This window comes from Papaver somniferum, chromosome 6 (genome assembly GCF_003573695.1).
Source record: "Papaver somniferum cultivar HN1 chromosome 6, ASM357369v1, whole genome shotgun sequence".
In the NCBI taxonomy this organism is placed as follows: Eukaryota; Viridiplantae; Streptophyta; class Magnoliopsida; order Ranunculales; family Papaveraceae; genus Papaver; species Papaver somniferum.
Genome location: NC_039363.1, coordinates 92800688 through 92828292, shown reverse-complemented (window position 1 = coordinate 92828292; position 27605 = coordinate 92800688). Strand labels below are relative to the sequence as shown.

Here is a 27605-nt window from a genome sequence, read left to right as displayed (position 1 = left end):
CTCTTCATCTTGTGACAATATTTTGTATATATTTTTAGTTTAGTTTAATTTATTAATTCTTAAAATCAATCTCATCAAGTCCGAGTGAACGACAACTTTATTTACCACTATATAAAATTCGACCATGTACCAGTCGGCTCGAGTTTAAGGCAGCATATCCTGCACAGTTTTAAGGGTCACACTATATAAATACCATATTTAATCTCAGTTATTCTTATTATCATATGGATATTTGGAATGGTAAAAATTTCCATTAATTTTAATCGGTGATAACAACATCAGCCAGGTCTTTGGTATTGATAATTAACCATATAGAATCATACAAATGGCTCCGACGAGAGCTATCGTTCATTTAATGCCCACAACCAGTGGAAAATAATGTTGTAACCGTTGAAAACAGATAAAACAATCAATTTTGTCCGCAATCACTAATCTTTATCATAACTAAGAGTGGGACCATTAGTCCAGTAAAGTTAAATCGTAGAAATTAGATTAACGCATAGTGAAAAACAAATAATCGTAAGCCTTCCTTAATCGCATAGTGAAAAACAAATAATCGTAAGTCCTGGAAATCAAACAATTCATCTCTTTCCCTCTACAAAACACTCAGCTCCTCATTCCCCAACTCTCTTTAACAAGAATATCAACCCCACTCAGAATATGAGTTTTGTTAGTTCAATTTCTGGGTTTCTTGTTCTACATTTCAATGGCGACTCCATACATCACCATCACTTTTATAGAGACTTAGTTTTCTTCATAATCATCATCATCATCATCATCATCAAGAAAATATCTCCCAGGGTTTTGATTGATGATTTAACTAGCTACCGTGTTTGAAAAACTATTTCGTCTGATTCCAACTGCTTAGCAATCTTCATCAACTCAATAAAGCAGAGAGAACTTGATACCAAGAAGAAGAAGATGAAGGTGAAAAAGAAGAGGATATTTTTCAGGGATTGGTACTGAATACTCATTAGAGAGACTGTCTACAATCAACATAATTGAAGGTATAACAAGGTGTTTTATATTTCAACTTGGAAATGATGACTTACCCAGGTTTTTGGTTGATTTTCTTCAAGCGGATCATGTTGATCAAAATTTTGAAATAATTTACTAGTGAATCAGTCTTATGGAGTTGTGAAAGTCTGAGAAAGACCAATGTTGTTGTTATGAAGGGTTTTGAAGAGTTAATCACCAGAAATTCCTTAGTTGAGCAGAGATTGGTGATCTCTAGGGAGAGTATGAAAGAAAGAAGAAAAAGTAAAGTGAAAAGTGGCAATGTGAAGTTCTCAAGGAAACACAAATCAAATATCTGTTTGCAAAACTGATTAGCATCATAATCGTGATGAACTAGAATCTTATCATCATCATCTCCATCACTATTGAATGCACCATCATCATTTGTTATTGTTTTTCTATTTCGAGATTAAATAAACTTTTTCACCAAAAAAAACGTTTTTAGGAGTTTTCTTTACATTCTGGATTAAGATTGTATCAATGAATTCAGAAATTAGAACAGACCTGTTGGTAGTATCACTTTTTTTTTAACAAGTGGTCACACATGAACCCACCTGATTAGAGGAAAGTTTATAAACAATCACGTTTTTGTCGATTTATTGTTATTGCAATTTTGGATGATTTAGATTATGAAGTTTGTTGTTTGTTTTAATTCTTGGTTAAATCCAGCTGAGTTTTACTTTCAATTAGAATAAGGGAGCTTTCATGAGACGATGGTTTCCAAGAATTTTGAGATTTAGGGTTGATTAAAATGGTGGATCTTGAAATTTGAAAAGTACTCGCAAATTTTTTTTTATTTTTTTTTAGGAGGGGGGTGTTTAAAGTCATTGATCTTATTGACACAAGTGATGAAAAAGTAGTCGCAGAATGTTAAGAAGAGAAGTAGTAGGTTTGTTGGTTTTTCAGCAATTTATATCCGTTATTGTCGGTTAAAGCGGATTCCTAATGTAATTTTGAACGAGGAAGAGAGAAAAATGCGTTATGTTAACTAGAATTGGTTACATGTAAGCAAATAAAGAACACGGTGGATTAGGCTTGAGATCACTTGAACATCTAAATATGGCACGTGTAGCAAAATTATCCTAAAGGTTTTTGATCAATTATTCTTCATTATTGGGGAAATTACTTCATGCCAAATATCAAGAGGAAACCACAAAAGCGTTCATCCACTTGGTCTGAAATGCTTGATAGCATCAAGTAATTAAAGGATGGTTGTTTGTGGGTTGGTGGAAATGGATCTAATATTAAAGTCTGAAATGACCCTTAGATCCCAACATTACCGGGCTATATTCTTCCCACTTCTCTAACCAATTCAGAAGTAGTCCACTTCAGTAAAAAAGCCAACGCACAATGATATTCCCATAGTGTGGTCCACCATCTCTTTGATCTGTATGTTGCTGAACAGATTTTTTCAACAAAAGGTGATAAACTTATATGGAGCTTCAAGAATCATGCAGATTTTCACTGCTTCTTCATCCGATGACACATCGTTTGCTTGACCCAAAATTTTGGAGAATATAAGAGAAAGTCTTATGGTGGAATCCTAACTATTCCAAGTGCAGAAAAAACGTGGAATGTGGAGTCTAATGGCTTCCACGTTGGTGTCATCCACATTTTTTTCAAACCATGTTCCATGATTTGGTGGAAGCCAAACAAAATAGTAATCAAATTAGCGTCAAACTCTATTCAGAATAGCATGTTAGAAGACAAAAAACGCCAATCAGAATAGCATAAGTCAAGCGCTATTTTGAATAGGTATTTTTTTCCAAGGAAATACCAATTGGTCCTAAGAATAATATATTAGAGAGAGTCTAGTCCAATTGACCTAGTCAATTGTCTGTTTGGTCCTATTTAGTAATATAAATTATAATTTGGTCCTAAAAATTATAGTTTGGTCCTAGGGTGATGTCATGGATGATGTAAATGTCATCTTGTAGTGGCAAAAATACCCTTTTGGACCATTACATCATCCATGACGTCACCATATGATATATATAGTCAATTATCAAGAGAGAAGATATTATTTTCAGATTTATTTTCTCTCACCTCCATATTTTCAGATCTACTTTCTCTCTCCTCTTTTTTCTTCACCTGCTGCTGCATAAACAATGAAGATTGTGTGAGTTCTAGGGTTTTGATTTTGCAGAGATGATGAATACGATTTGCAGAGATGATAAACGTCATGAGTATATCAAGATGATGAACAAGACGACGATTTTTTGACAAAGATTTTGTGTTTTCTCCCTGTCTTGATGTTGTTTGTGGTTGAAGATGATGATGAACAGGATGAAAACGATAAAGATTTATGTTCTTCTTCGTCACTGTTGCTGCTACTGTTGAAGATGATGAATTTGATGAAGTTCATTCTTGAAATGAACACTGTTTTTCTCGCTGTTTTGATGCTGTTGTGGTTGAAGATGATGATGAACACGATGAAGATGATGAAAACGACGAAGATTTATGTTCTTCTTCGTCACTGCTGCTGAAACTGTTGAAGATGATGAACTTCATTCTTGAAATGAACTCTGTTTTCTTTAGAAGATGATGATGCAAACGAAAGAAGATCTTGATTTTGATGATAAAGATCTTGTTATTGACGATGATAAAGATGACGATGATTTTGATGTTGAAGATCTTGATTTTGTTGTTGAAGATCTTTGTTACTGATGTTTGTTGCTCGTGTTAAAGATGAATTTCTGCTGTTGTTGAAGACGATGATGTTTTGTTGCTGCTGTTGAAGACGAAGAAGAAGATGAAGTTGATGATGCTGCAGTTCATTTTACGAATGAACTCTATTTTTATCAGGAGTTCATTTCTGGAATGAACTATGGTTTATATAGGTTTTTATCAGCAGTTCATTCTGATGAATGAACTCTGGTTTGTATAGGTTTTTATCAAGAGTTCATTTCTGGAATGAACTCTGGTTTATATGTTTCTTTATGAGGAGTTCATTTTCTGGAATGAAGTCTGGTTTATATGGATTTTTATCAGAAGTTCATTTCTGGAATGAACTCTGTTTTTTTAGGTTTTTATATGGAGTTCATTTCTGGAATGAACTCTGTTTTTTTAGGTTTTTATATGGAGTTCATTTCTGGAATAAACTCTGTTTTTTTAGGTTTTTATATGGAGTTCATTTCTGGAATGAACTCTGTTTTTTTAGCTTTTTATATGGAGTTCATTTCTGGATTGAACTCTGTTTTTTTAGGTGATTTCTGAAAAAATCAGTAGAAATTAACAGGAGTTCATTTTGAAGAATGAACTGCTACAAAAAAAAAAAAACTAACACGGAAAGATATCTTTATCCAGTTAAATATTTTTAAATAATTATGAATCAAACAGTAAAGGCGTTTGACCAAAGGACTAAACAGACATAGACCCACCTAAAAAAGCACGGAACAATATTTTCCCCTTTTTTTTTCGAATCTTCTATTTTTAGAATCAGACGGTTGTATTTTGAGTAGCGTTGATCGCCGTAACGAATAACGTTTCATTGATATGAGCAGGATTTAGGGGAAGTTGTGGATGTAATATGACATCATAATTAGGTGAGATGTGTCCCATCTACATATTATCCAAGTGACATATAATTTGTCTTTCTCTTGGAAGCAACGTGTGTTTGTTTCATCATGTGACGGTGGAAGTAAAGCGATTCTGCAATTTTGTTCGTGTAGACTTTTTAGTGGATCTCAAGTAGATCAGATTACCAGTCCGTCAGTTTTCAAAAGAATGCTGCTAATCTTTGTTCTCATTGGCGCCGGACCGTTGACCAAGTCAAGCGCTATTCATAATGACGTTTTCTAAATGTTATCTAGCGTTAAATGTTGTTCTGATTATCATTTTTGTGATTTCACCGTTAGATTTGAACTTCCATGAACAATTCCAAATGAATAATTCCAAATGTTGAGCTAGCATGGAAGATAGAATTATTCCACCATAAGACTTAACCTTGTACAATGGAGTGGGTACTCTTAATAAGGTGGTTCAGGGTTGACTGCCAATTTTGTGGTCTAGAAGAAGAACTAGTGTATCACCGTTTTTTTTACACTACCAAACTGCCCAAGCTGGATCTCCTATCTCTTTCGGAATTCTAAGTGACCCGTCTATCCGTAAAGATAAGTAACTGTCTCACTCTGACTGTGCATGATGTTGACATGGCAAATGACGACTACAAACGTGGCACCTGATACCCGAATCTTTTGATGACGTGTCTGACCATCATGCTAACGTGCACCAGGAGGGTGCGGACCCTTCGCTGACGTGGCAGTATAATGCTAACATGTCAACACATCATGATGACATGGCATCTGGCGGCGGAACCCTGCACTGTTGTGGCAGTACACCTTGCTTACGTGACAGTCATTTTGATGACATGGCATGCTGCCTTGGCAAATCCGTCGGCTAGTCTTTGAGCTCGTCACGCTTGCGGCTTGTCATCTCCGTAGTTGGGTCAGCATATGTGGTACGTATAGGGCTCTTAGTAAACCCATTTTTGGTACAAAATATTAGGGTAAAAACAACAATCTAGTCAAATAATGATTGAATAATCTCAATGGATGTTTATTGTGTCTAGTTTATAGTTTATTTTTCGCAAAAGTTCTTTAACGCTCTACAATTTTTCATTAGAAGTTTCATTAGTAGTAGTTTAAATAGAAGTTGAAGTTCACAGCACCTCCGGTACATTTTGTATCTACACTTACCCAGCAAGCTAGCTCCTCAGCTTTTCGTTTGTTTGATTCGCATAATTAGTTTTGATTTTAACTTTCAGTATTCTGAATTTTGAAATTACAATACCCCTCCGTCTCTGAAATTAGTTTTGGAGTACCATCAGTTTTTCTAGAGGGCACGATTATCAGACTGAAATATCTCTGTCAAAATGATTGATCATTGAAATTTGAACAGATATGTCAATGTAATAGAATTATAAGAAGAGAGAAAGGAGTTCTAGGCGTGTCATATAAAATAATTCAAACAGAATCCACATGTAGAAACAGTACTGGAAGAAAAATGAAAGAAAGTACTCTAAAACTAAAAACACCATGAGATAAATGAAGAAAAAGTCAAGTCTACACTAAGAGAAGAGAGGAAAAAGTCTAAACTAAAGAGACGCAAGGGAGTAGTCACATACATAAATAACAATCTTTTCGTCAGAGGACACCAAAAATACTCAGTCATTGATCAGATGTTGTAGTAGTCGAATGCATCAACTTCATCACCATCACCATCATCATCATCATCAAATCCAGAGATATAACTGCCTCCAGAGAATTCATAATATCCGTCTTCAAATAGAAAGTCGATGTCAGAAAATCCAGAGGGGTAGGCTTCACCATATGATCCATCCTCGATTGTAGCATCAAATTCATAGTCGTCAGTGGAGTCATTTGGGAGCCTTAGTTTTATAAGCCTCTCCCTACATATCTTCAGCATGTCCCCTTCTAGATTAAGGTTGAAGCATTGACGGAGATCGAGCGATTCAAGGTGCAGGCAGCCATCAAGAATTCCCCTCAAACCCACATTGGTCAATTTATTTCCGAAAAGATGAAGATGACGCAGCTGAGGCATGTTCTCTGCAATGGCTAGTGCCTCCACATCACGTTCTAAGTGTGGCCGCCTGAAGCCTCGACAATTGAGCCGGAACGATGTCAGCTGGGGGCATGCTTTCCCAACAGTTTTAAGCATATCCTCTGAGAAAGAACAGTGGCATACTTCAAGTTCCTCCAGCATGACAGCTTTCTTGGCCAAGTTTCAGTGCATCATCGCTAACTTGATAACAAGATACAAGCCGAAGACACCTCAAGGAACCAGACCTGAAATCAGATAGTTAATACTGAGGAGTTACAGATAATGTTGTTTTAGGCATACTACAAACAAGTAAATGTTTTCAAATGGGAGGAAACAAATTAGAATAATTTCCATAGCTTGGTAAACTAATATATCGCACCAGTATATTCAAGGACCCCAAAAATATTTCTAAAAAGTAAGCATATGGATATTCTAGTGTGATATTTTACACAACGTATAAGCATGCTCTACAGCAGGATTAAGTTTCCGGTACATTTAACAGAAACTTACGCTATGATTTTAAGAGCATGACTGTTATCCTGTGATTCTAAGAGCATCAATGATTGACTGAGTGCACTGTAACGGCTCATCCATGTCGAGAAAAAATTAATATAATTGTCATTCAAGTTGTTTCAAAATGCATCATGAAAAACAAGGACAACAACGCAGCAACTGATAACCAAAGAGTGTAAGAATATATTTTCCCTCTTGTGCTCTTTATCATTTTGCTATTTTCAGTAACCTTAACCAATCAGCTGATCAATTGGCATCTTTACAATTCCAAATAATGACACTCTTGTAAGAAACCATAAAAATTACTACAACAATGGGTAATTTTGCGAGAACATATAGATACATAATAATATCAACCAGTAGAGGATGACGAGTTTTCAGAAGACCATAGGACAAGCAATATATGAATGGTGGATGAGTCTATTCTTTCATTTGGCAAATTCCAAATAATGTCTTTATGATCACCAAGGGTATATTGTCCTTAAATCTATTTCGAATATGACATTTGATGGATGACAAACTCTATAATGAGGTTGAATTAACAGAGCTCTTGCAGAAACCTAATGATTTGTGCGTGTTCAGTCAACTGTCAAGCAGATATATCATCATCCTAAACAAGCCATAGACCAAACAAAATACTTAACAAACAGTTACCACAGACACGAAATGGAAGGAAAAGCCATTCAAAAAATGCAAATGAAGAACTAGAAAATCATAATATTATATTGAGATAGAAGATTCACTTACTTATCAGCAATATAATCTACAAGGTCATCAGTACCAAAATGTTCCATAGAGAATTCAACCAACTGTCCAGAACTCCTATCCACAGCTTCTCTTGCCATCTTTTCCATATCATAGTATCCACCATCAAACAAATCCCACCAATTCCTCATATCTATATAACGAAACAGCAGAGGCTCTTTGGAAACTTTTCGCCACATAGAACATACAGCTTGAGCCCTAAAAAAGATATCAATTGCCCCTAATTTAAGAAATATATGAGCCAGAACATCAGGAGGCAATTCAAGCCAATTTCTAACTTCCGCAGGTGAACTTGGTTCTTCTGTTGAAATCGGAGTTTGATTCTCCATGACACACTCCATCCTCCACAGGTACAAACAATTCAAACCCTAGCTATAAGATTACAAAAGAGAATACACCAAAATTAGATAAATCTCTAAGGTTTCAATTTGGGATTTCTAAAAACTTAAACCCTAAATTCTACAGTAAAAAATAGTAACAGAAATTCCATGTTTCTTACCTTATGTAGAAGATAGGAGGAGACTCAGAGAAATGCTGCTGCTGCTGCTTGGGTTCACAAAATCTTGTTTGATTTCAATATGGCTGTTTGAAACCTGTCAAAGACTCATTGATCGCTGGAGAGGATGAACTAGAACCATTTTGCTTCTTCGTACGAGTAGTTTGAGAACCAGACTCAAAACTCAAAAGAGTGCAACTTTTAGGCTAGCAAGGAGACTCGCATCTTACCGAGGACACATGGACCATGGTAGTCGTCGGTCGTGATTTGTGCATCTGTGGTGCAATTATTTCGAAAAATGTTAGAAAATGCACCCACCTGATTGTTGTTGGGTGCAAACACACGCCACCAACAACAATTTAATCTGCAGGACCGAAACACACGCCATCAACACAATGCCTTCATAGGGAGTACTTTCAAGGGCGCAAGAATGGGCTGCTGCAGGACCGGATTGGCAGAAGAAGCGGAAGCGGTAGCTTTGCTGCAGACTACACAATGGGCCATCACAAACAAACTACAGAATCTGGTCATAGAAGGAAATAATCAAAATACAATCAAGTACTTACAAGGCACACATAACTCTATCAAATGGCAATGCGTAGCAATTCTAGATGAAGTTAAGAGGTTGGCAGACAAACTAACTTCTTTTGGGGGATTTTATTTTGTGAGCAGAAGAGCTAACAAAGCAGCATACTTGCTAGCAAAAAAAGGGAGAAATTCTTCTCAACAGCATACTAGTTTTACTGAAGTACCTTTATTTTTAATTCCTATAATAGCTTTTGACACTGTCAAAGCTCAAGAAATCTGTAATATGAACTCAAATTATGTAACTTTTTTTGAAGAAACTAATGACACAAATTCAGTCATGAGTCTGAATCTACAGATTTGTCTTCTTTGCGATAATATATCTGGTTATTTTTTTTTTTAAAAAAAAAAACAATTTAATTTGGCCCAGAACGTATACCCTAGCAAATCACTTTATTTGGCTTCTATCTCTTATCGGCTGGAAATGCTTTCCCGTTCACTATGTGAGTGTGTTTTAATACAAACACCTAGCGACGAACCAAGATTTTATGTTGGGGGCTAAATAACTTTTTTTTCCGGATTCACAATTTCATTAATCTCGAATGCAATAAGGAGGAAATAAGACCAGTTCGAGCAGTAAACCTTTGACAATGAAAGTAATAGATGAGGTTGATCTGCAAGACGTGGGATTTGAAGGTGACCCTTTCATTTGGTCAAATATTCGGGAAGGAGAAGGGAATATTTGTGAAAGAATAGACAGAGCTATGGTAAATTACAAATGGACATAGAATTTTCCGGACTCAAATGTACGCCACCTTCCCATAGTATGATCTGATCATACTCCAATTCTTTTGCACTCAAACTCAGAAATAAAAAGCTGCAAAAACCTTTCAGGTGTACTAGATATTGGTTCTCCTACTCATATTTTGTTTTAGTAGTCTCGGCTTCTTGGAACCTTCACACTAAAAACTCAGGAGATAGGAACTTCTCGTCAAACCTTCACACTAAAAACTCCGTTCGTCCGATTTGGCTTATTAGAATGCAGAGGTGTTTGGAAATATCCACAAAAGTATCAAGCAGTTGAACAATAAAATTGAGAATCTCCATAAATCTAGGAGTTACTCTGCCAATTTAGACAAAATGAAGAAACTTCAAGCTGAACTAGGAAAATGGTATGAAATTAGAAATGATTTCTACCACCAACTTTTTAAAGATAAATTCTTTAAAGAATATGACCCGAATTATGAATATTTCCATGCCACTGCCTCAAATAGAAGAAGAATAAATGTTATAAACTCTCTTAGAGGCCCAAAGGCCGTGGATTTCTGATCGAGATCAATTAAATTCTCTTATAATAAATCGTTTCTCCCAGATAGGAACATCCCAAGTGCAAAATTATAGTGTTGACCTTTCGGCTCTTACAAAGCCTTGTATCTCTCTGGAGGAAAATTTGTCTCACTCGCAGATTCCTTCCAAAGAAGAAATCTGGCAAATTTTATCGAACTTGAACCCTTGGAAGGCTCCTGAACCTGATGGTTTTAAAGCAAACTTGGATATACTAGGACCGGACATAATCACAACCATTCAAGATTTTTTTCAAATCAGGAAAAATTAGTCCAGATTTCAATTATTCCTTCATAACTCTTATCCCCAAAATTTATACTCCCAAACCCTTGCGGATTTTAGACCCATCAGTCTAAGCAATACGATATATAAGTTGATATCAAAAATTCTAGCGAATAGGCTAAGTCATCTATTAAACAGACTAATCTCCCCCGAATCAATCAGCCTTTCTCCTCAGCAGACAAATATTGCTCATGAACAACTTCATTGAATGAAAAATTCAAAAGCCAGAAAAGGTTATTTAGCCCTAAACTTAGATATGTTCAAGGCTTTCTACGGAGGAGAGTGGTCTTTCATAACACAAGTTTTTCTTTCTTTTGGTTTTAATGAGTCCTGGGTTAATCTAATATCACAATGCATCTCCACAACTTCCTTCTAGATCCTTCTAAATGGCTCTCTGGGGCCAAAAATTCAAGTCTTCAAGAGGGATTCGTCAGGTAGATCCTCTCTCACCTTATCTTTTCTTGATGCATGGAAATCTTGTGTAGACTTCTAAACAAGGCCATAACAGAGAAAAATATTTCAGGTTTAAAAATTAATAAAGATGCCCCAAATATATCTCATATCTTTTTCGCCGATGATTGTTTTTTATTTACAAAAACCGACTTAGGAGAAGCGAAAAATCTTTTAGACATCCTATCATAGTTCGGGGAAATTACAGGATAAATGGTTAATCTTCAAAAATACGGAATTTATTTTAGTCTCAAAATTCAACCAAAACATGAGAAAATTATTGCAAAGATCATAAAAGGTTCCATTAATTACCAAAACAGATAAAAACCTCGGTACTCCTCTTTTCTTTGATAAGAAAAGAAAAAAAAGTTGAACCTCTTCTCAAAAAATACTGTAATTCTCTTCAAGTTTGGAAATCGAAGCTTTTATCTCAAGCGGGCAGAACAGTCCTCATCAAATCCATTCCCCAATCTTTTCCAACCTACCAAGCGCAATGTTTAGCTCTTCCTAAATCCACCTTAGGAAATCTTGACAAGATTCAAATGGACTTTTGGTGGGAAAAAAATGAGCCAAAAGGAAAAGGTGGTTATTTCAGCGCTTGCTCAAAGTTATGTAAATGTATACATATATATATATATATATATAAGAAACCTCCATCAATTCAATATTGTTATGTTAACAAAATGAACAAGTAGGTTAGTTACTGAAAAAAGAACAGCTTCTGGACAAGTATCCAAAATGGATTAGATATTGTAAAGGATAATTTTGTCTGGCAAGTAAAGAATTGAGCCTCCAAAAATATCTGGGAAGACAAATGGTTGCCTAAAGCAGATATTATTATTAAACCCTCAGATAATGAGGAAACATTACCAAAACTAGTCAAAGATTCGATTTTTCTAGAAGGATCATGGGATAATTCCTTTCCAGTCCAGAAAACATATATTTGATCCTATCAATCACTCCCCAAATACAGAGTCCAGATAAAAGCAGATGGAAACATCACTCATCAGGTCGGTTCTCGGTAAAGAATATATACGATTATTTGATAAATCTAAGTGAAATAGAATAATTAGATTTCCTATGGTATATGATATGGAAAAGGCCAGTCATTCCGAGAATTAGACTATTTCTATGAAACTAGTCCAGAAAGCTCTCCCCACCTCAAACAGATTGGCAACACATACTTGACTTATCTCTGGTATGTCAAATGTGTAATTCTCAAGCTTAAGAGACATGATGACATCTTTTCCATCAATGTGCTTTTCCAAGAGCAATTTGGTTCGGATCCTCTTTAGACTCAATCACATCTAAATTCAAGTCGGATACGATAATCATTTGGGTTAAAGACTTGATGTCATCTGATTAACACCAAAACATTATTAGTAGAATAACTATTACTCTATGGTTTGTATGGAAACACATACGTGAAACATTCTTTGAAAAAATTACACCAGATCCGATAAACTTGATAAATCAAATTAGAAATTTTATCCAATCCATACCTCTTACTAAGCAGTTTCAAAGCTCAAGCAAACTCCTAATCAATATACCAGCTCTTCTTGGTCTATGATAAATTTGGATTGGATAATATTTATAGATGATTCCTTTAAAGAAGATGATTTTACAATGGTCTACGCTTTCATTTTATTCTCTATGGACCAAGAATCTTTAATGCACATAGGGATGGTTGGGACAGAGCAACTTCGGCAATGCATGCAGAGGCGAAAGCCTTACTCAAGGCAGGTAAATGGTTAAAGGATAATATCTTATCTACAGTATCCATAATTATTGACTGCAAACAACTAGCGAATATAATTAATAATGGAATTATGGAAATTCCACGGAAGGCGGAGAACACAATTGAAGAGACGAAAAATATCCTTAAAAATCATCCATAAGCTCGAGTACAATATATCTACAGGAAACAAAATGCAACAGCGGATTTTATAGATAAAGAAGTAAGAATACAGAAGATTCATCATATTTCCAAGCAGTTAATTTAAAAGTACAAAATCTAGCATCAATCGTAACAATTTTAATGAGCAAGAAATTACTTGTTTTATTGTACTACATTGCTTGATTAATATTATTCTAACTTTCCCGTTAAAAAAAACGCACAACAAACTATCTTATGCTTTAAGAACAATGCATTGAATCAAGTTTGTTGACACAGTGATATTAATTAGTTTAATATCTGTTTTAGTCTCTTAGTAAATTAATGGAAAAACCACAAAAACATCGCTCAACCTAGTATAGATATAGAGAACCATGGAACAATGCAGATGCAATCCAAAATGAAACTGGTCAGTAATTTACTTTTTGTGTCAATATTGTTATAGTACTTTTAATTTTTCACAAATTTAATTAGTAACAAAGGGATTCTACATTGCATGTCCTAAACTCCATATCATGACAATATAATTGATTTTCTAGCTGAATATCCAAAAATAAAATTAAAGATTATTTTATGGATTGTATATAAACATTGCTGCAAGATATATGTTGACATTGATTCATTAAATCACCGGCAAACCCGATTATTGTAGAATGTGGAGATTTATATGTACCGTTATGCCCAATAAATGAACAATCACCATCATAAACTCTTTTCCAATTTCTAAACCCAACAACAATAAAAGCATCACATGTTGTTAAATTTGTATCAAAAGGAGAACACTGGAAATAAAAGACGGCATCCGTTGCAAGTGAATACTCAAATCACAAAAACTTCTTAATTAAACCACTTATAATTGAATTAAAGTTTTGAAAATGGAAGACCACTAAATCAAACTAAAAAATTTATTTTTCATGTATCGATAATCATGCGTATAATAGCAATACAAATATCAATCTCAATTCACATTTTCACATAATCTTAGATGAAAAATCAAACTTTGCATCAAAATAAAAAAACCGAAAAGCCGTCAATACAATCCTTAGAAGCAAATATGGTCGACAATAACAATAAAACGGTGTCGTATTGGAAATACAACATGATGATGATGTAGTACCAGAGACACAAGGTTAGATCGATATATGTTACATAATACTAAAATGATCTAGAATCGATTCACTAGTCAAATATAGGTACTAACTCTGTGATATATTTTTATTTCACAATTTACATGACATAATAGTCAAGTCTACATGATCATAATGTACAGATTGAGATTATACCTTGCAGAGAGTCTTCTATTTATAATAATGAAACATGCTATATTGTTTAAGGTTCAAGACATTTTCTCTTATGATCAAAGCAAGCTCGTGAACTAATTTTCATTTTAAGAATTACTTTGATCCTAAGCAAACTAAATTACTCACCATATACTATTTTCAAAGGATCGAAACCATGTAAGCAAGTGAGAAGTTTTCTTTGTAACATAAAGAAGAATATGCACCCCCCATATTTGTCGATCAAAGAACCGTGCACAAAAGTTAGCTCACGAATAACCAATTATGGTTCGTGAACCATCAAGCAATGTTGGAGTTCAGTAACACCCGAAAAAAGGATAGCTAGTGAATTAATAAAAGTGGTTAGCAAACTCAATGTGTTTGAAGTTTCAAGGAACATATCCAAAATTACATAGTTCGCAAACTAAAAAATCAGTTCATGAACACAAAAGCAAAATTCAAGATGTGTTTAGGAACACCTTGAAATTGCATAGTTCGCAAACTTAAAAATAAGTTTGTGAACACTTGTGCACCTACGAGTTCATTAATATCAATAAATTGCATAGTTCGCGAACAAAAAATCAGTTTCGTGAACAAAAATACAATTCGACGTTTAGGCTTATATTTCACATACATAGTTTTGTGAACAATAAAATTTATTCTCAACCTCAAAAGTGATAAGACCTCTGAATATCCAGTGCTTGAGTTGGTGTTTCAAGTACAAGCTTGAACTCGAAACTTCTTCTTTGTGATTTATTATATACTAAAGTCAAACGACATTGTTTCATAAGATAGAATGATGAAAATAATGAGTAAATAGGATATACAGTCTTCACATGACCTTGTTGATGAAGTTTTCACACATGTCTTCATTGTTCTTCAGTTTTCAATCTTCCAGGATATCCGGTGATTTCTGATACTCAACTTCCATGATCTAATCCTAGTCTGATACCGAGTTTAGTATACTATGAATCAAGATATAGTTTTGGTCATATAACATTAACAACATGCACGACATACCAATACTTGTGTGTTTAACCGAGCGTTGCGCTAACATGATTTCAAAGAATTGATACTTGATTTTTCCGTCTTTCCAGTTTGATGATTTTTATTGTCATGTACTTTTTCTATTAATTGTAACATCAAACTTATGGTGGGATTTTTCGCAAAAATTCCTCAACTACCACAATAGTAGCAATGACACAACTTCTAGGAATAACCATGGTTTTAGTGGTAGAAACATGAGCCATGCTTATGGCGGTCTGAAAAGTTAGCTTAGAATCTTACTCACAAGCCTCATTTAATTCACCCCACAATCCAGATCAATACACCATCATACTTGCGAGATATGATCAACAAATCAAAGGTCTACTGCGATCCATTCTGCATCATACAATTCACGTCATCTATAGAGAGGCGAACCAGACATTGTGCACTAGCAAATCAAGCGTCAAACATAAGTCAACGAATATTTTTTGAAACTAACTTTTTGAAATATGTAGGCCCTACTTTTTACGTTTATGTGTAATTGATGACTCCATGACTTGTCGCTTATCCAAACGTATTTTCTTTTTTTAGTTTAAATCGATATAACACACTTTTAAAAAAAAACGATTTAATCAAAATTTGATCTTTTTCTAATGGCATAATGATGATATTCATCTAATTTTACATGAATTTTCCGCAAAGAAATCTAATCCATTAAGTTTTAATATTCGTACGCAAAAATGTACAAAAGTAGATAGCCAGATAGAATTGGAAAACAGTAAATGTTTCAAAAAAAAAAAATGAATAAAAAAAATAAAATTTTGGGCCCTAATATACGAGGCTCTCTCGGCAATAGCCTAGCTGGCCTAGTCTATAAAACGGCACCAACAGCAGCACCAGCAGAATTTCTCTGAATCTCCGTTTCTTAACTAGGGTTGTTATTAGAAATCCCAAATTAAAACCGCAGAGATTCAGAAATCATTTCTTGATGTATTCTCTTTTGTGATTTCTTCTAGCTAGGGTCTAAATTTTTGAAGGGATGGATTGTGTTATGGAGAATCAAACTCCGATTTCAACAGAAGAATCAAGTTCATCAGCAGAAATTAGAAATTGGGCTGAACTACCTCATGATGTTCTGGCTCATATATTTCTTAAATTAGGGGCAGTTGATATCTTGTTTAGGGCACAATCTGTATGTTCTATGTGGCGAAAAGTTTCCAAAGAGCCTCTGCTGTTTCGTTCCGTGGATATGAGGAATAGGTGGGATTTGTTTGATGATGAATTCTATGATATGGAAAAGATGGCAAGAGAAGCTGTTGATAGGAGTTATGGACAGTTGGTTAAATTCTCTATGGAACATTTTGGTACCGATGAGCTTCTAGAGTATGTTGCTGATAAGTAAGTCAATCATTCTCTCAATTTGCTTCTTACTAATAGTATGATTTTCTAGTTGTTCATTTGCACTTTTTGGATGGGTTTTCCTTCTATTTGAATGTTGTGTAATTGTTTTGTTAAGTATTATTTCCAGTCTGTGGCTTGCTTAGGATAATGATGTTTCTGCTATATTGACTGATTTAGAACCCATACATGGATTATTAGGTTTCTTACTGTTTCTGCAAGAGGTGTTAGCTCTACCCCATTATAGAGTTGCTCCATCAAATGTCATTATCCTTAAGATTTTAAGTAGATTTATGGACAATGCTGGAAAAGATATTTGGAATTAGAAACCAAACATTTGTAATCACACTCATTTGTTCTTGCAAGAATACCCATTATTGTAGTGGTTGTTATTGTTTCGTAGAAAATTTCGCCATTTGCCGATTTTATTTTGAAGATGACAAACTATTAGATAATGGATAAAGGTACCGACGTTGCAAAATGGTAAAGAGGACAAGCAGGAAAAATAATATGCACACAGTCTTCCATCTGGATTATTTGTTGTTAGATTCCATGATTTTTCACCCCTGCATTTTAAAGCAAATGAATAACATCATAGCAAAGAATTCGTTTAGTCAATGAGTCAGTGCAGTGCATTCAGTCAGTCATCTGATGCTCTTAGAAAATCGTAGGCTAACTTGAGTTCAAAAATCTGTAAACTTTGTCTGTCAACTATATGTTTTCGTTGATTGTAGTGCACCACTTTTGCGAGTTTGATAAATCCTATTTTAGAGCCTGCTTATCCATTGTGTAAGATACTACTCTTGAATATCCAAACCCTTTAAAGAAAATAAAATACTTTGGGTCTTGATATTCTGGTGATACAAAAGTACCCTGTTGTTGTCTAACTGCAGATGAATTGAGAAATTTCATTTTGTGACATAATAGTATACCAAGAGTAGTATACCAAGTCATGGAATTATTATAATTAAGAATCATCATTGGAAAACTTTGACTTGTTTGTATTCGAAACAACATTATTGTGACTCCTTAGTGTTAACTATCTGTTTTCAGGTCTGGTTCCTTGAGATGTCTTCGGCTTGTATCTTGTTATCGAATTAGTGACGATGCACTGATAGACATGGCCAAGAAAGCTGTCATGCTGGAGGAACTTGAAATATGCCTCTGTTCTTTCTCAGCGGATGTGCTTAAAACTGTTGGGAAAGTATGCCCTCAGCTAAAATCGTTCCGACTCAATTGTCGAGGCTACAGGCGGCCACACATGGAGTCTGATGAGGAGGCACTAGCCATTGCAGAGAACATGCCTCAGCTGCGTCATCTTCATCTTTTTGGGAATAAATTGACCAATGCTGGCTTGAGGGGAATTCTTGATGGCTGCCTGCACCTTGAATCGCTTGATCTCCGTCAATGCTTCAACCTTAATCTTGAAGGGGATCTACTGAAGAGCTGCAGAGAGAGACTTATAAAACTAAGGCTTCCAAATGACTCCACTGATGACTATGAGTTTGATGCTTCAATCGATGGTGGATCATATGATGAAGATTACCCCTCTGGATTTTCTGACATTGACTTCTTATCTGACGATGGACTTTATGAATTTTCTGGAGGCAGCTATATCTCGGAATTCGAATATGATGATGATGATGAATTTGGCTACTATGACTTCTGATGAATTCTACTGCGACTGTGACGACTTTTGATTTGTCCAAAGATTATCACACACCAAGTTTTGATGAATGACTGAGTAATTTGGTGTACTCTGATGTGTCTTGCTCATCTCTTAGGTATACTTTACTTTTTTCTTGATCTATCAAATAGTGTTTTCAGTTTTGAAGTACAATTTGATAGATTTTGCTTCTTCTCCCAGTATTGTTTTTCTAAATATGGATTCTGTTCGAATATCTTGAACCTGAAACTCCCTCTCTGTAATCTTATTATAATTCTATTGTCTGTTTAAATCAATTAAAAAAAGTTAATTTCCCTCTGCATTCTTTTACTTATGTAGAGATGGAGAGAAATGCCACTACAGCTTTGCTTCACAAATTGTTTCGAAAATGTTATAAATGCACACTAGATCACTAGCGGCAAACATTTTAATCTGGATTCAGTTCAACAGATATTTCATTCAAAGGTGATGAGGAAGTTCTAATTACGTCCTAGAGAAATTATAATTTCCATTTTTTATAGAGTTACTACACTAGCCTAAGAAAAAGTACTCCAAAACCTAGTTAGCAATTCGGGATTCGGCAAACGTACGAAACGGCAAACGTACGAGTATTATACGGTTTTGTAAAATCCAGATTCGGTCCAAAATTCGGTCAACGGGACGTGATTCGTCATTAATTCGGAACGGCATACGTACGTGTATAATTCGATTTATAAATGTGAGTTCGGCTCTGAAAATTCGGTATCTATATATAACAAATAATTTGTATTTATAAGGTCATACACCAATTTTTATGCATGTGTGAGTTATTTAAGGAAAAAATAAACTCAATATGATGATATTAATAATATATACAACATTAGTTATCCAAAAGGACGTCGTATGGTGGTTTAGATGCTTGGTTAGTGATTTTGAGATCTCTCTCACCTTCACCTTCAAATCTCTTCAGTCGTTTTTGTTTCATAAAAATTACAACACGTCTAATATTCGGTCGTGTATGTTCGGGAGGCAGTAAAGCCCAAAAAGTGGAGTCTTTGAAAAGTAAAAGCTAAAGAATTTATAGCGAATTAAGCGGACGTATCATTCGGGATACGTAAAATTCATGAACGATTCGCGAATAATCCGGGAATGCCACATAATACGCGACTTGGGTTCGGAGTTGCGAATGATTCGCGAATAAGACGGTAAAATTCGTGATACGGAAAGATCGCGAATCATTCGCGAACTTACTAACTAGGCTCCGAAACTGTCAAAACCCGTAACACTTTTTCATAAAATGAAACAAAAGTATACTAAGAGATAAACAAGAGACAGTAGTCAAAAAAAAAATCACGACCATTGCCAGAAGAAACCCATAACATTACTCCGGGTAGTGAGGATAATCATAGTAGCACTTGTCCTTGTCATGGATTCGGTATTCCGAGTGGGGATAATCATTGTAGTCGAGTTCATTATCATAATCTAAATCGGAGTAGTAGCTGTACTCATCCATGGCATCATCAAATTCATAGTCATCTGTGGAGTCATTAGGTAGCCTTACTATAATAAGCCTATCTCCACAAATCTTCAGTAGATCTCCTTCTAGATTAACGTTGAAGCATTGACGGAGGTCGATAGATTCAAGGTGCAGGCAGCCATCGAGAATGGCCCTCAAGCCCACATTGGTCAATTTATTCCCAAAAAGATGAAGATGACGCAGCTGAGGCATGTTCTCTGCAATGGGTAGGGCCTCCTCATCACTCTCTAAGCGTGGCAGCCTGAAGCCTCGACAGTTGAGCCGGAACGATGTTAGCTGAGGGCATGCTTTCCCAACAGTTTTAATCATATCCTCTGAGAAAGAACAGTGGCATATTTCAATTTCCTCCAGCATGACAGCTTTCTTGGCAACGTTAATCAGTGCATTGTCACTAACTTTGTCGCAGGATACAAGCCGAAGATATCTTAAGGAACCACACCTGAAAACAGATAATTAAGGCATATTTGTCAATTTTTCCCAACGGGTAGGTCATATATAAGAATTATTTCCCTACCTTCACAACTAGGTAATTTTTTAGATCACAAGAATAATCAAGGACCCCAAAGTATTTTTTTAAAAAATGGTTTTCATTTTTAGGTCAATATCCTACACAACGAATAACCGTGCTCTAAGCCAGGATTGATCGAACTCGTTAGAGTGGTGCACCACAGTCAATGAAAACTTATACTCAACAGATAATGTTCACAGTGTAACTACTAGTGCTGGACTTTTTGTGCCCAAGTTAGCCTACAATTGTAAGATCATTTACTAGCGCATCCACTAAAAAGAATTCTTGGCTATAGTGTCATTCAAGTTATTTCAAAAAGTATTGAGAAAAAGCAAGGACAACAAATGACCCAGATGGGTGACTGTACGAATATGTTTTCCTACTTTCTTAATCATTTTGCTACGCCAGTAACCTTCAGCCGTCAGATGATTGTCATCTTCATAATAAAGAAGGCAGACGATCAATTGGTATTTGCAATTCCCTCTTTTTGCAAGAATATCTGCATGCATAATAATATCAACTGGCAGCTGATGATAACAGTTTTCAGAAAACCAAAAGAAAAGCATATATGAATGCGAATGTGTCTATTCTTTCATTTATGCCATCCATTCATTGTCCTTATTTTCGGTCTATCTGAATAATTATAACATTTGATGGATGCACAGCTCTACAGTGGGGTAGAGCTAACACCTCTTGCAGAAATAGTAAGAAACCTAATTATCTGGGTGTGTGTGTTTTCAAATCAGTCAACAGTTTAGCTGAAACTTCATTATCCTAAACAGCATAGATCGAACAAATACTCAACAAACTGGAAAGAAATTTATATTCCAAAACACAAATTGAGAGATATGATTTACTTACTTATCAGCAATATATGTTACAAGCTCATCGCTACCAAAATATTCCAAAGAGAACTCAACCAACTGCCCACAGCTCCTATCCACAGCTTCCCTCGCAATTTTTTCCATGTCATAATCCTCGAACAAATCCCACCTATCCCTCGTATCTATAGAACGAAACAGCAGAGGTTCTTTGGAAACTTGTCTCCACGTTGAACATACTGATTGAGCCCTAAACAAAATATCAATTGCCCCTAATTTCTGAAATATATGAGACAGAACATCATGAGTCAATTCACCCCAATTCTGAATTCTTCTGATGAAGCTGGTTCTTCAGATGAGATCGGAATTTCATCGTCCATTGTACAATCTTCCATAATACAACCCTTAAAACCAGAAGAATTTTCTTTAGAAATTGTTCTAAAGGTTCGAATTTAACATTTCAAGAAAAGTGTTCTAAAGTATGGAATTGTAGAACCATAATATTGGGCATACCAAAATCTTCCAAGGCATAGCAAAAAAAGGTTGTGAAATAGCAAGATGATGGCAAATATGACCTTTACGTAAAAAAAGGTTGTGAAATAGCAAAAAAAGATAACTCCTTAACCCAAAATTTTTTTAATGGCAAATATGCCCTTTACGTATTAGTGTTAATAATCTTGATTAGTGATTAAATATTTTGTTTAGTGATTAAATAATTTTCAGAATTATAAGAGTTGTTTAGATGAAAAATTTGAGGAAAAAAAAATCAAAGTTTTGGTTTGGTTAAGAAGGAGAGAAAGAGAAGGAGAAAGTGAGAAAATTCTAATTCTTGATTCAATGGAGGATGAGGAGGGTCATCATTCATCTAAAAAACCTAGGAAAATACATATCAACTACAACAATGATCCAGAAATGGCTGATTTCTTAGATTATGAGAATGATTTTACACCCACTCAAACTCAAGCTCAAACTCAAACACAAACTCAAGATGATGATTTTTATGAGCCAAATCCTGATGATGAAGACATTGATGAGGAACCCAATGCTTTTAATACACAGGTACACTTATATCCTATATTTAATCTCACTTCTATAGCTCTCAATTATCAAAAGTTAGGTTTTTTGAATCATGGTTCGGCGAAACAGGTTGAGGTTCGGCTCACATCTATGAGCCGAATCTACCAATTGATGAACGGTTCGGATTACTGAATCTGTTTACTGCATGCGCCGAACCTATAATTTCCAATTCCAACCCTTTTGCTAGACACTAGTTCGGCTTATATGAAAGTTTCATAGTAAGCCGAACAACATCCTGAATAGCCCGGAATAGAATCATTACTAATTCGGCTTATATATCCAAAATTGTATGTGCCGAACATAATTTTTTAATTTCTGGGTTGAAATATTGTTACTAGTTCGGCACATATGGAGAATATCGTATCAGCCGAAACCTCTTATGTTCAAGGTTCGGCACATAATATGATTATCGTCTGAGCCGAACATGAATTTGTTAATTTTTGGGTTAAAATATTGTTCGTGGTTCGGCACATATTGAGGATATCGTATAAGCCGAAACCTGTAAATGTTTATAGTTCGGCACATAATGTGATTATCGAATGCACCGAACCTTGTTATTATATTCCCTTTCTAGTGTTTAACCTTGTGATATTCTTTGTAGATCGTGCTTGGACTTATGGAAAATCAACCTGATCCAGTAGACATAATTCACGAGGATACCAAGGATCAGCCTTTTTATAGGATGAACCAAACAAAAAAAAGTGAAAATTACTAAAAATGTTAAGAAAGTGAAGTCTGATGATGGAGAATACCAAGGTCCATATTAAATTCATTAAAATGAATTAGATCTTATCTTCAACTTCAAGAGAATGAAAATACAAACACAATGCAAAAAGAATGAGGTCATTCCGACATCGGACGAAAAAGTTATGGACAAAACAAGATCGAAAAACTTGAGTGTGCAAAGAGAAGGTTCGGCTGATAACTCAACAACACGAGCTAGCCGAACCTAGAGCCTGCAAATCAATATTTTCGAAGTGTTTACAGAGAGAGGTTCGGCTTGAAAGTGATCTAATCGAGTCAGCCGAACCTGACAACCACCTGGGGTAAATTTCACTTCTCAGGTTCGGCGGGAAGGTTTGCAAGGTATTAGCCGAACCTGGCACTGTTCTGGGAGGTATTCAATACACATTTTGGGGTTTGGCTAAAAATTGACATTTACGGTTTAGCCGAACTGTTCATATACACTTTCAGGGAGAAATTTCAAGAACAGTTCGGCTCAAAACTCAACTCAATTATCAGCCGAACCCGCTACTGTAACCGTCAAAAACCCTAAGTTTTTAGCAATTTAACCCATTCAATCCATGAAAAACAACAAATAAAAGACTGGGTTTGTAGGGAATACCTTATTATCCTCATTTTAGTATTTGGAGCTTCAAATGGTTGAATTTCCGATTCAATTTTCGGTCCAATTATAGTTTTTACACCTTCATCTTCAATTGGTTCTTCTTCTTTAATTCATGGATTGGAAGAGGATTTAGAACACTTGACGTTTGCTTTTTTCTTCGTACGATCCGTTCAATTTAACCGATGATCGAATTTTCACGAATCGATAATTAATTACAGTGATGCAAAAAAAAATCCGAGAGAAAAGGAAGGAGGTTTAGCTAGAGGAAGAAGAAGAGATGTTTAGGATAGTTTATTTTTTGATTTTAAGTTCAAGGGTATATAGGTAATTGAAATACCCAATAGACACCCCTTATAAGGTCACCTAGGATGAAAAAACTATTTTGTATGCCTTGAAAGTTTTTGGTATGCCTAAAATCATAGTTCGAATTCTAGGGCTAATAATGATCCTCCGTATTATCCAGTTCATTACTCGGCCCATTTAGCTACTGAACCACCGTTCGACCCTCCTCACTTGAACCATGTTTTAGGGAATACAAGAAAATTATTGGGCATATAAAATGATTATCCTAACTAGGGTGTAGTAACAAGTGGTATTCAAGGATAAGTAAATTACTTAGTTACCTTCAATGAATTTTATTAGTTTACTTATCTATTATTTATTTTGTCATTTAAATTTTAATTTTTTTCAGTTATCTATATTTATGTTTATTTAAAATTAAAAATATTTTAAATTTAGAAAAAAAAATAATTATTTTAAAAATGTTTACTAATTTAAAGAATAGTAGCAAATTTTTTTTATTATTGTTTCTTTATTTTTTTTAAAAAAAATTAAAAAAACAAGAAAAAAAAAACTAAATATTTTTTTAAAAAATTTTAAAAATAAAAAATATAAATAAGGGCAGTTTTGGTATTACATAAAATATATGGATAAAGACTTTTAAGATTATTATATAATAACCCGTTTTTGTCTTTATATGATATGCCCTAAAACATGGTTCCCTCGTTTCGCTTCTCACTTTTTTATACGAGGTGTGAGCAAAACACCCAAATCCACAGATTTTATGAAATCCAACCCATATTTTGACGGGTCTGTCTCTCAATGGATTGGACACAAATGTATTTTTTGAAAGTTGGATGCGGATGGGACATCACTCTTTTTTAGGCAATTTAAGAAAGTGACCAACTTAGTAGACCCAAATTAATAAAACGACCAGTTTTTTTTTGGGTCTTATATAAAGTGGCCTTTCTGTTTGATATATTACGCGGTCCTACCAAAATGGTCCAGCAAGTTGACTAAGTCAATTTTTACGCTTAAAATTACCAATGTATCCTTACCCATTTACTCATGCGATTCAACCATTTCTTTCATTTCGTTTCCCTTCCTTTGTTGTTATTCCTCTATCCGTCTCATCTTCTTCTTATTTCTCTCCCTCTCTCAGACGCCGAAACTAGGGCTAGAGATTTGGGGTCTCTGGATTTAATGATATTGGGTTAAAGATCAACTAAAGGTTGAAGTATGGGGTTCTAGTATCAATCGTGGTTTAAATTTGAATCATTGAAAGTCTAAAATCTCCATTATATATAACCCTAATTGTAAAAAGTCATAGTTGCTATGCATATGAAGTATGAATCATTGGGTACGAATTAGATGATTGTTTTAAGAAGACAAAAAAATAGGGTTTGAGCTTTTTTTGCAGTGCATCAATGGAGATGTTATTAATTTCAATTTGGGGAAGAACATGCTATAGGTTTTCAAAGAAGAAGATGAATAGTTGATTTTTTTTTCCTTCTATGTTTTATATCTTAAAGTTTAATTAATGATTTGGGTTCAACCGGGTTCAGTTGGGTTGATTTCAACTTAGTGAAGAACATGTTGATTTCAATTTTAATGTTCTGGCAACTTAATTTTTTGTTTAATATATTTTTGTAATTCATTTTTGGAATCTTATCGGTATTGCTGGTTCAATTTGCTCAGTTGCTGATAATGAATTTCTTAATTTCTAGATGCAGTGGCTTTTTTAGAAGTTTATGAAACTAATTTCTGAGTAGTTTGCATCAACTACAGCGATATATTATCTTCGTACTAACTAGTTTTTATTGATTGATCGCCAGAAAATAAATATGTGACAGATAAGTTTGCTAAGATTGACTGGTTCATGGAAAAATACAAGGAAGAAAGGAAGAAGATGAGCATTGAGTCATCGATTTAACTCGAAGACGGCTCATAATGGTAACTCGGCACGATGAATCATCGGGGGTGACATTTACTCACTTCGATAACTGACACGTGTCCACTTAACTGCAACAACCCGTCTTTCTCAAAAAATGATATGAAAAAGGTCAATGTCGGCCATTTTATATAACGGTTTGGGAAAACGGTCACTTACTTCAATATGTTTCAAAAAGTTTGTCATTTTTCTTTCTTTTATGTGAAGGTTAAAATAAGGAACAGGAAGGTAACATAATATACAGTTTCCTTATGATTAGGGCTTAGTTTTGTTGTTTTTTATGAGAATTTTGTTCCTTCCTATAAGTTTTAGTTCATTACGTATGTATACCTTACAACTTTTCATCTTCACAGATGCATTAGTGGTCATCGAAGATATTCCATAAGTATATTTTAATTTTGATTATTGGAAAAATGTTATGTTACTCTTGTTAATGTTGTAGTCACTTAGATTCCTGTGAGACATCGTGGTGTTCAATTAGAAAGTGATCAATGTGTTTTTTGTAACAACGTAAGGGAATCTGCAAATCACATGTTCCTTCATTGCACATATGTTTTTGATATTTGGAAGTGTTTCATTGCGGCCTTCAGAATTGCTTGGCCTTTCCCAAGCACGTTATTACAATTGTTTGAAGCGTGGACCATTAATGTGCTGCGTGGTAGGGGTAGACAGGTTTGGCAAGTTTTGCATTACGCGGTTTGTTGGGTTTTGTGGAAGGAACGGAACGGAAGGGTTTTTGGAGGTCGTCATAAATGTGTGCAAGAAAGTATTGATTTGGTCAAACAAGTAGTAATTTTATGGTCATGTGATAATGATACTTTCAAGTTTGTTGTCCCAAATCTTGTCCGGAGTAATTGGGATACTCTTATGTGTTGTAATTGACCTTGTTGTGGTTTTCTTTTCTTTTTTTTTTCTTTTTTCTTTTAATATAACCTTTTGTTTCAAAAAAAAAAAAAAAAAGATTCCGGTGATCTAAGTTTTAAAGTTAAGATATATATATTTCTCTTGTTAGGCATTTACCTATATTCATTTACTTATTTTAAATCCGCCACATGCATCCATTATACGGGGGTAACAAATCCAACGAATAATGGATTGGACGTGAAATTTCAAATCCACCATTTATATGGACTGGACGCGGTATCCACCCCTCCTTGGATCCCAATATCCATACTATGTGAAACAACAACTAAACTAGGATTTGCAATTATCTTATATATATTTTATACATATTTGATTTTATAAGAACTATCAGGTAAAAGATAATATGACCAGGCTTCACTAATCCCTAAGTGAAGTCTTCAAAGTCGTATCATAATTATGTTTCTCAGAAGAAACCTAAGTTATAGAGGACAATTCTCACTGCACAACTAAGACACAAGTGTGCCAGGGATATAGGAATCTTGTTGCAAGAGTTTCTCTATTTATAAATTTTTATAGCTGCGGGTAGCTTTGAATTCAAGCAAGGTTTGATTGTACTGCAAGCAACCACTTTCTCATTTTAAATAAAATTCTTATTAGGAATTCATTTAAGCTTGTGAGATGTCTGCCTTGAAATTGGATAGAAGAATATGTATTATGGTCTCGGATTCTGGAACCGTGCCCAATGATGGTTTATAGCGGCTCAGTAGCCTTTGAACTTATACAAGCACATAGTGGTGTTCAATAACAGTCAAAATTAATGAATAATCTACAACCACAAAGTGATTTTGTGAATAAAATCATCTTAGAATTGTCTATGAGAATTGTAGCAAAATAGAACATAAACATATAAAGTAGTTTGTGACTTTTGCTAATATTAGACTCAAGGGTTTGCGAGCCTCTGAAAAGTCGCGATGTCGGGGCATAAGGTTTTTCAAAACATGGAAGTTCACGAAAGTCAGATAGTAGTGGTTTACAAATCGGAATTCCGAACCTACCCAATTCTCG

At 34.8% G+C, this 27605-nt stretch overlaps 2 protein-coding genes, 1 long non-coding RNA gene and 1 pseudogene across 3 annotated transcripts; 2 read left to right on the top strand and 2 right to left on the bottom strand.

The window, feature by feature from the left end:
* Window positions 1-5941: 5941 nt before the first annotated feature.
* Window positions 5942-8566, bottom strand: LOC113288427 (annotated as a pseudogene).
* Window positions 8567-15987: 7421 nt separating this feature from the next.
* Window positions 15988-18498, top strand: LOC113288426 (putative F-box/LRR-repeat protein 23). The gene is made up of 2 exons (XM_026537456.1): window positions 15988-16510; window positions 17564-18498. Exons 1-2 carry the CDS (start codon window positions 16152-16154, stop codon window positions 18177-18179), a joined length of 975 nt encoding a protein of 324 aa, XP_026393241.1. The 5' UTR covers window positions 15988-16151; the 3' UTR covers window positions 18180-18498.
* Window positions 18499-19444: 946 nt separating this feature from the next.
* Window positions 19445-23457, bottom strand: LOC113291098 (putative F-box/LRR-repeat protein 23). The gene is made up of 3 exons (XM_026540670.1): window positions 23444-23457; window positions 21062-21370; window positions 19445-20131 (listed from the first exon to the last, which is right to left on the bottom strand). The coding sequence occupies exons 1-3, from the start codon at window positions 23455-23457 to the stop codon at window positions 19537-19539; spliced, it is 918 nt and encodes a 305-aa protein (XP_026396455.1). The 3' UTR covers window positions 19445-19536.
* A 1377-nt stretch (window positions 23458-24834) lies between these two features.
* Window positions 24835-26097, top strand: LOC113288425. The gene is made up of 2 exons (XR_003330617.1): window positions 24835-25085; window positions 25561-26097. It is a non-coding gene; the product is annotated as an uncharacterized LOC113288425 (long non-coding RNA).
* Window positions 26098-27605: the final 1508 nt, after the last annotated feature.

Coding starts and splice junctions, on each gene's coding strand:
- LOC113291098 (XM_026540670.1), bottom strand. Junction 20,132..21,061: donor GTAACATATATTGCTGATAA/GTAAGTAAATCA, acceptor ATCTGTTTTCAG/GTGTGGTTCCTTAAGATATC.
- LOC113288426 (XM_026537456.1), top strand. CDS start 16,152: ATGGATTGTGTTATGGAGAATCAAACTCCGATTTCAACAGAAGAATCA. Junction 16,511..17,563: donor CTAGAGTATGTTGCTGATAA/GTAAGTCAATCA, acceptor ATCTGTTTTCAG/GTCTGGTTCCTTGAGATGTC.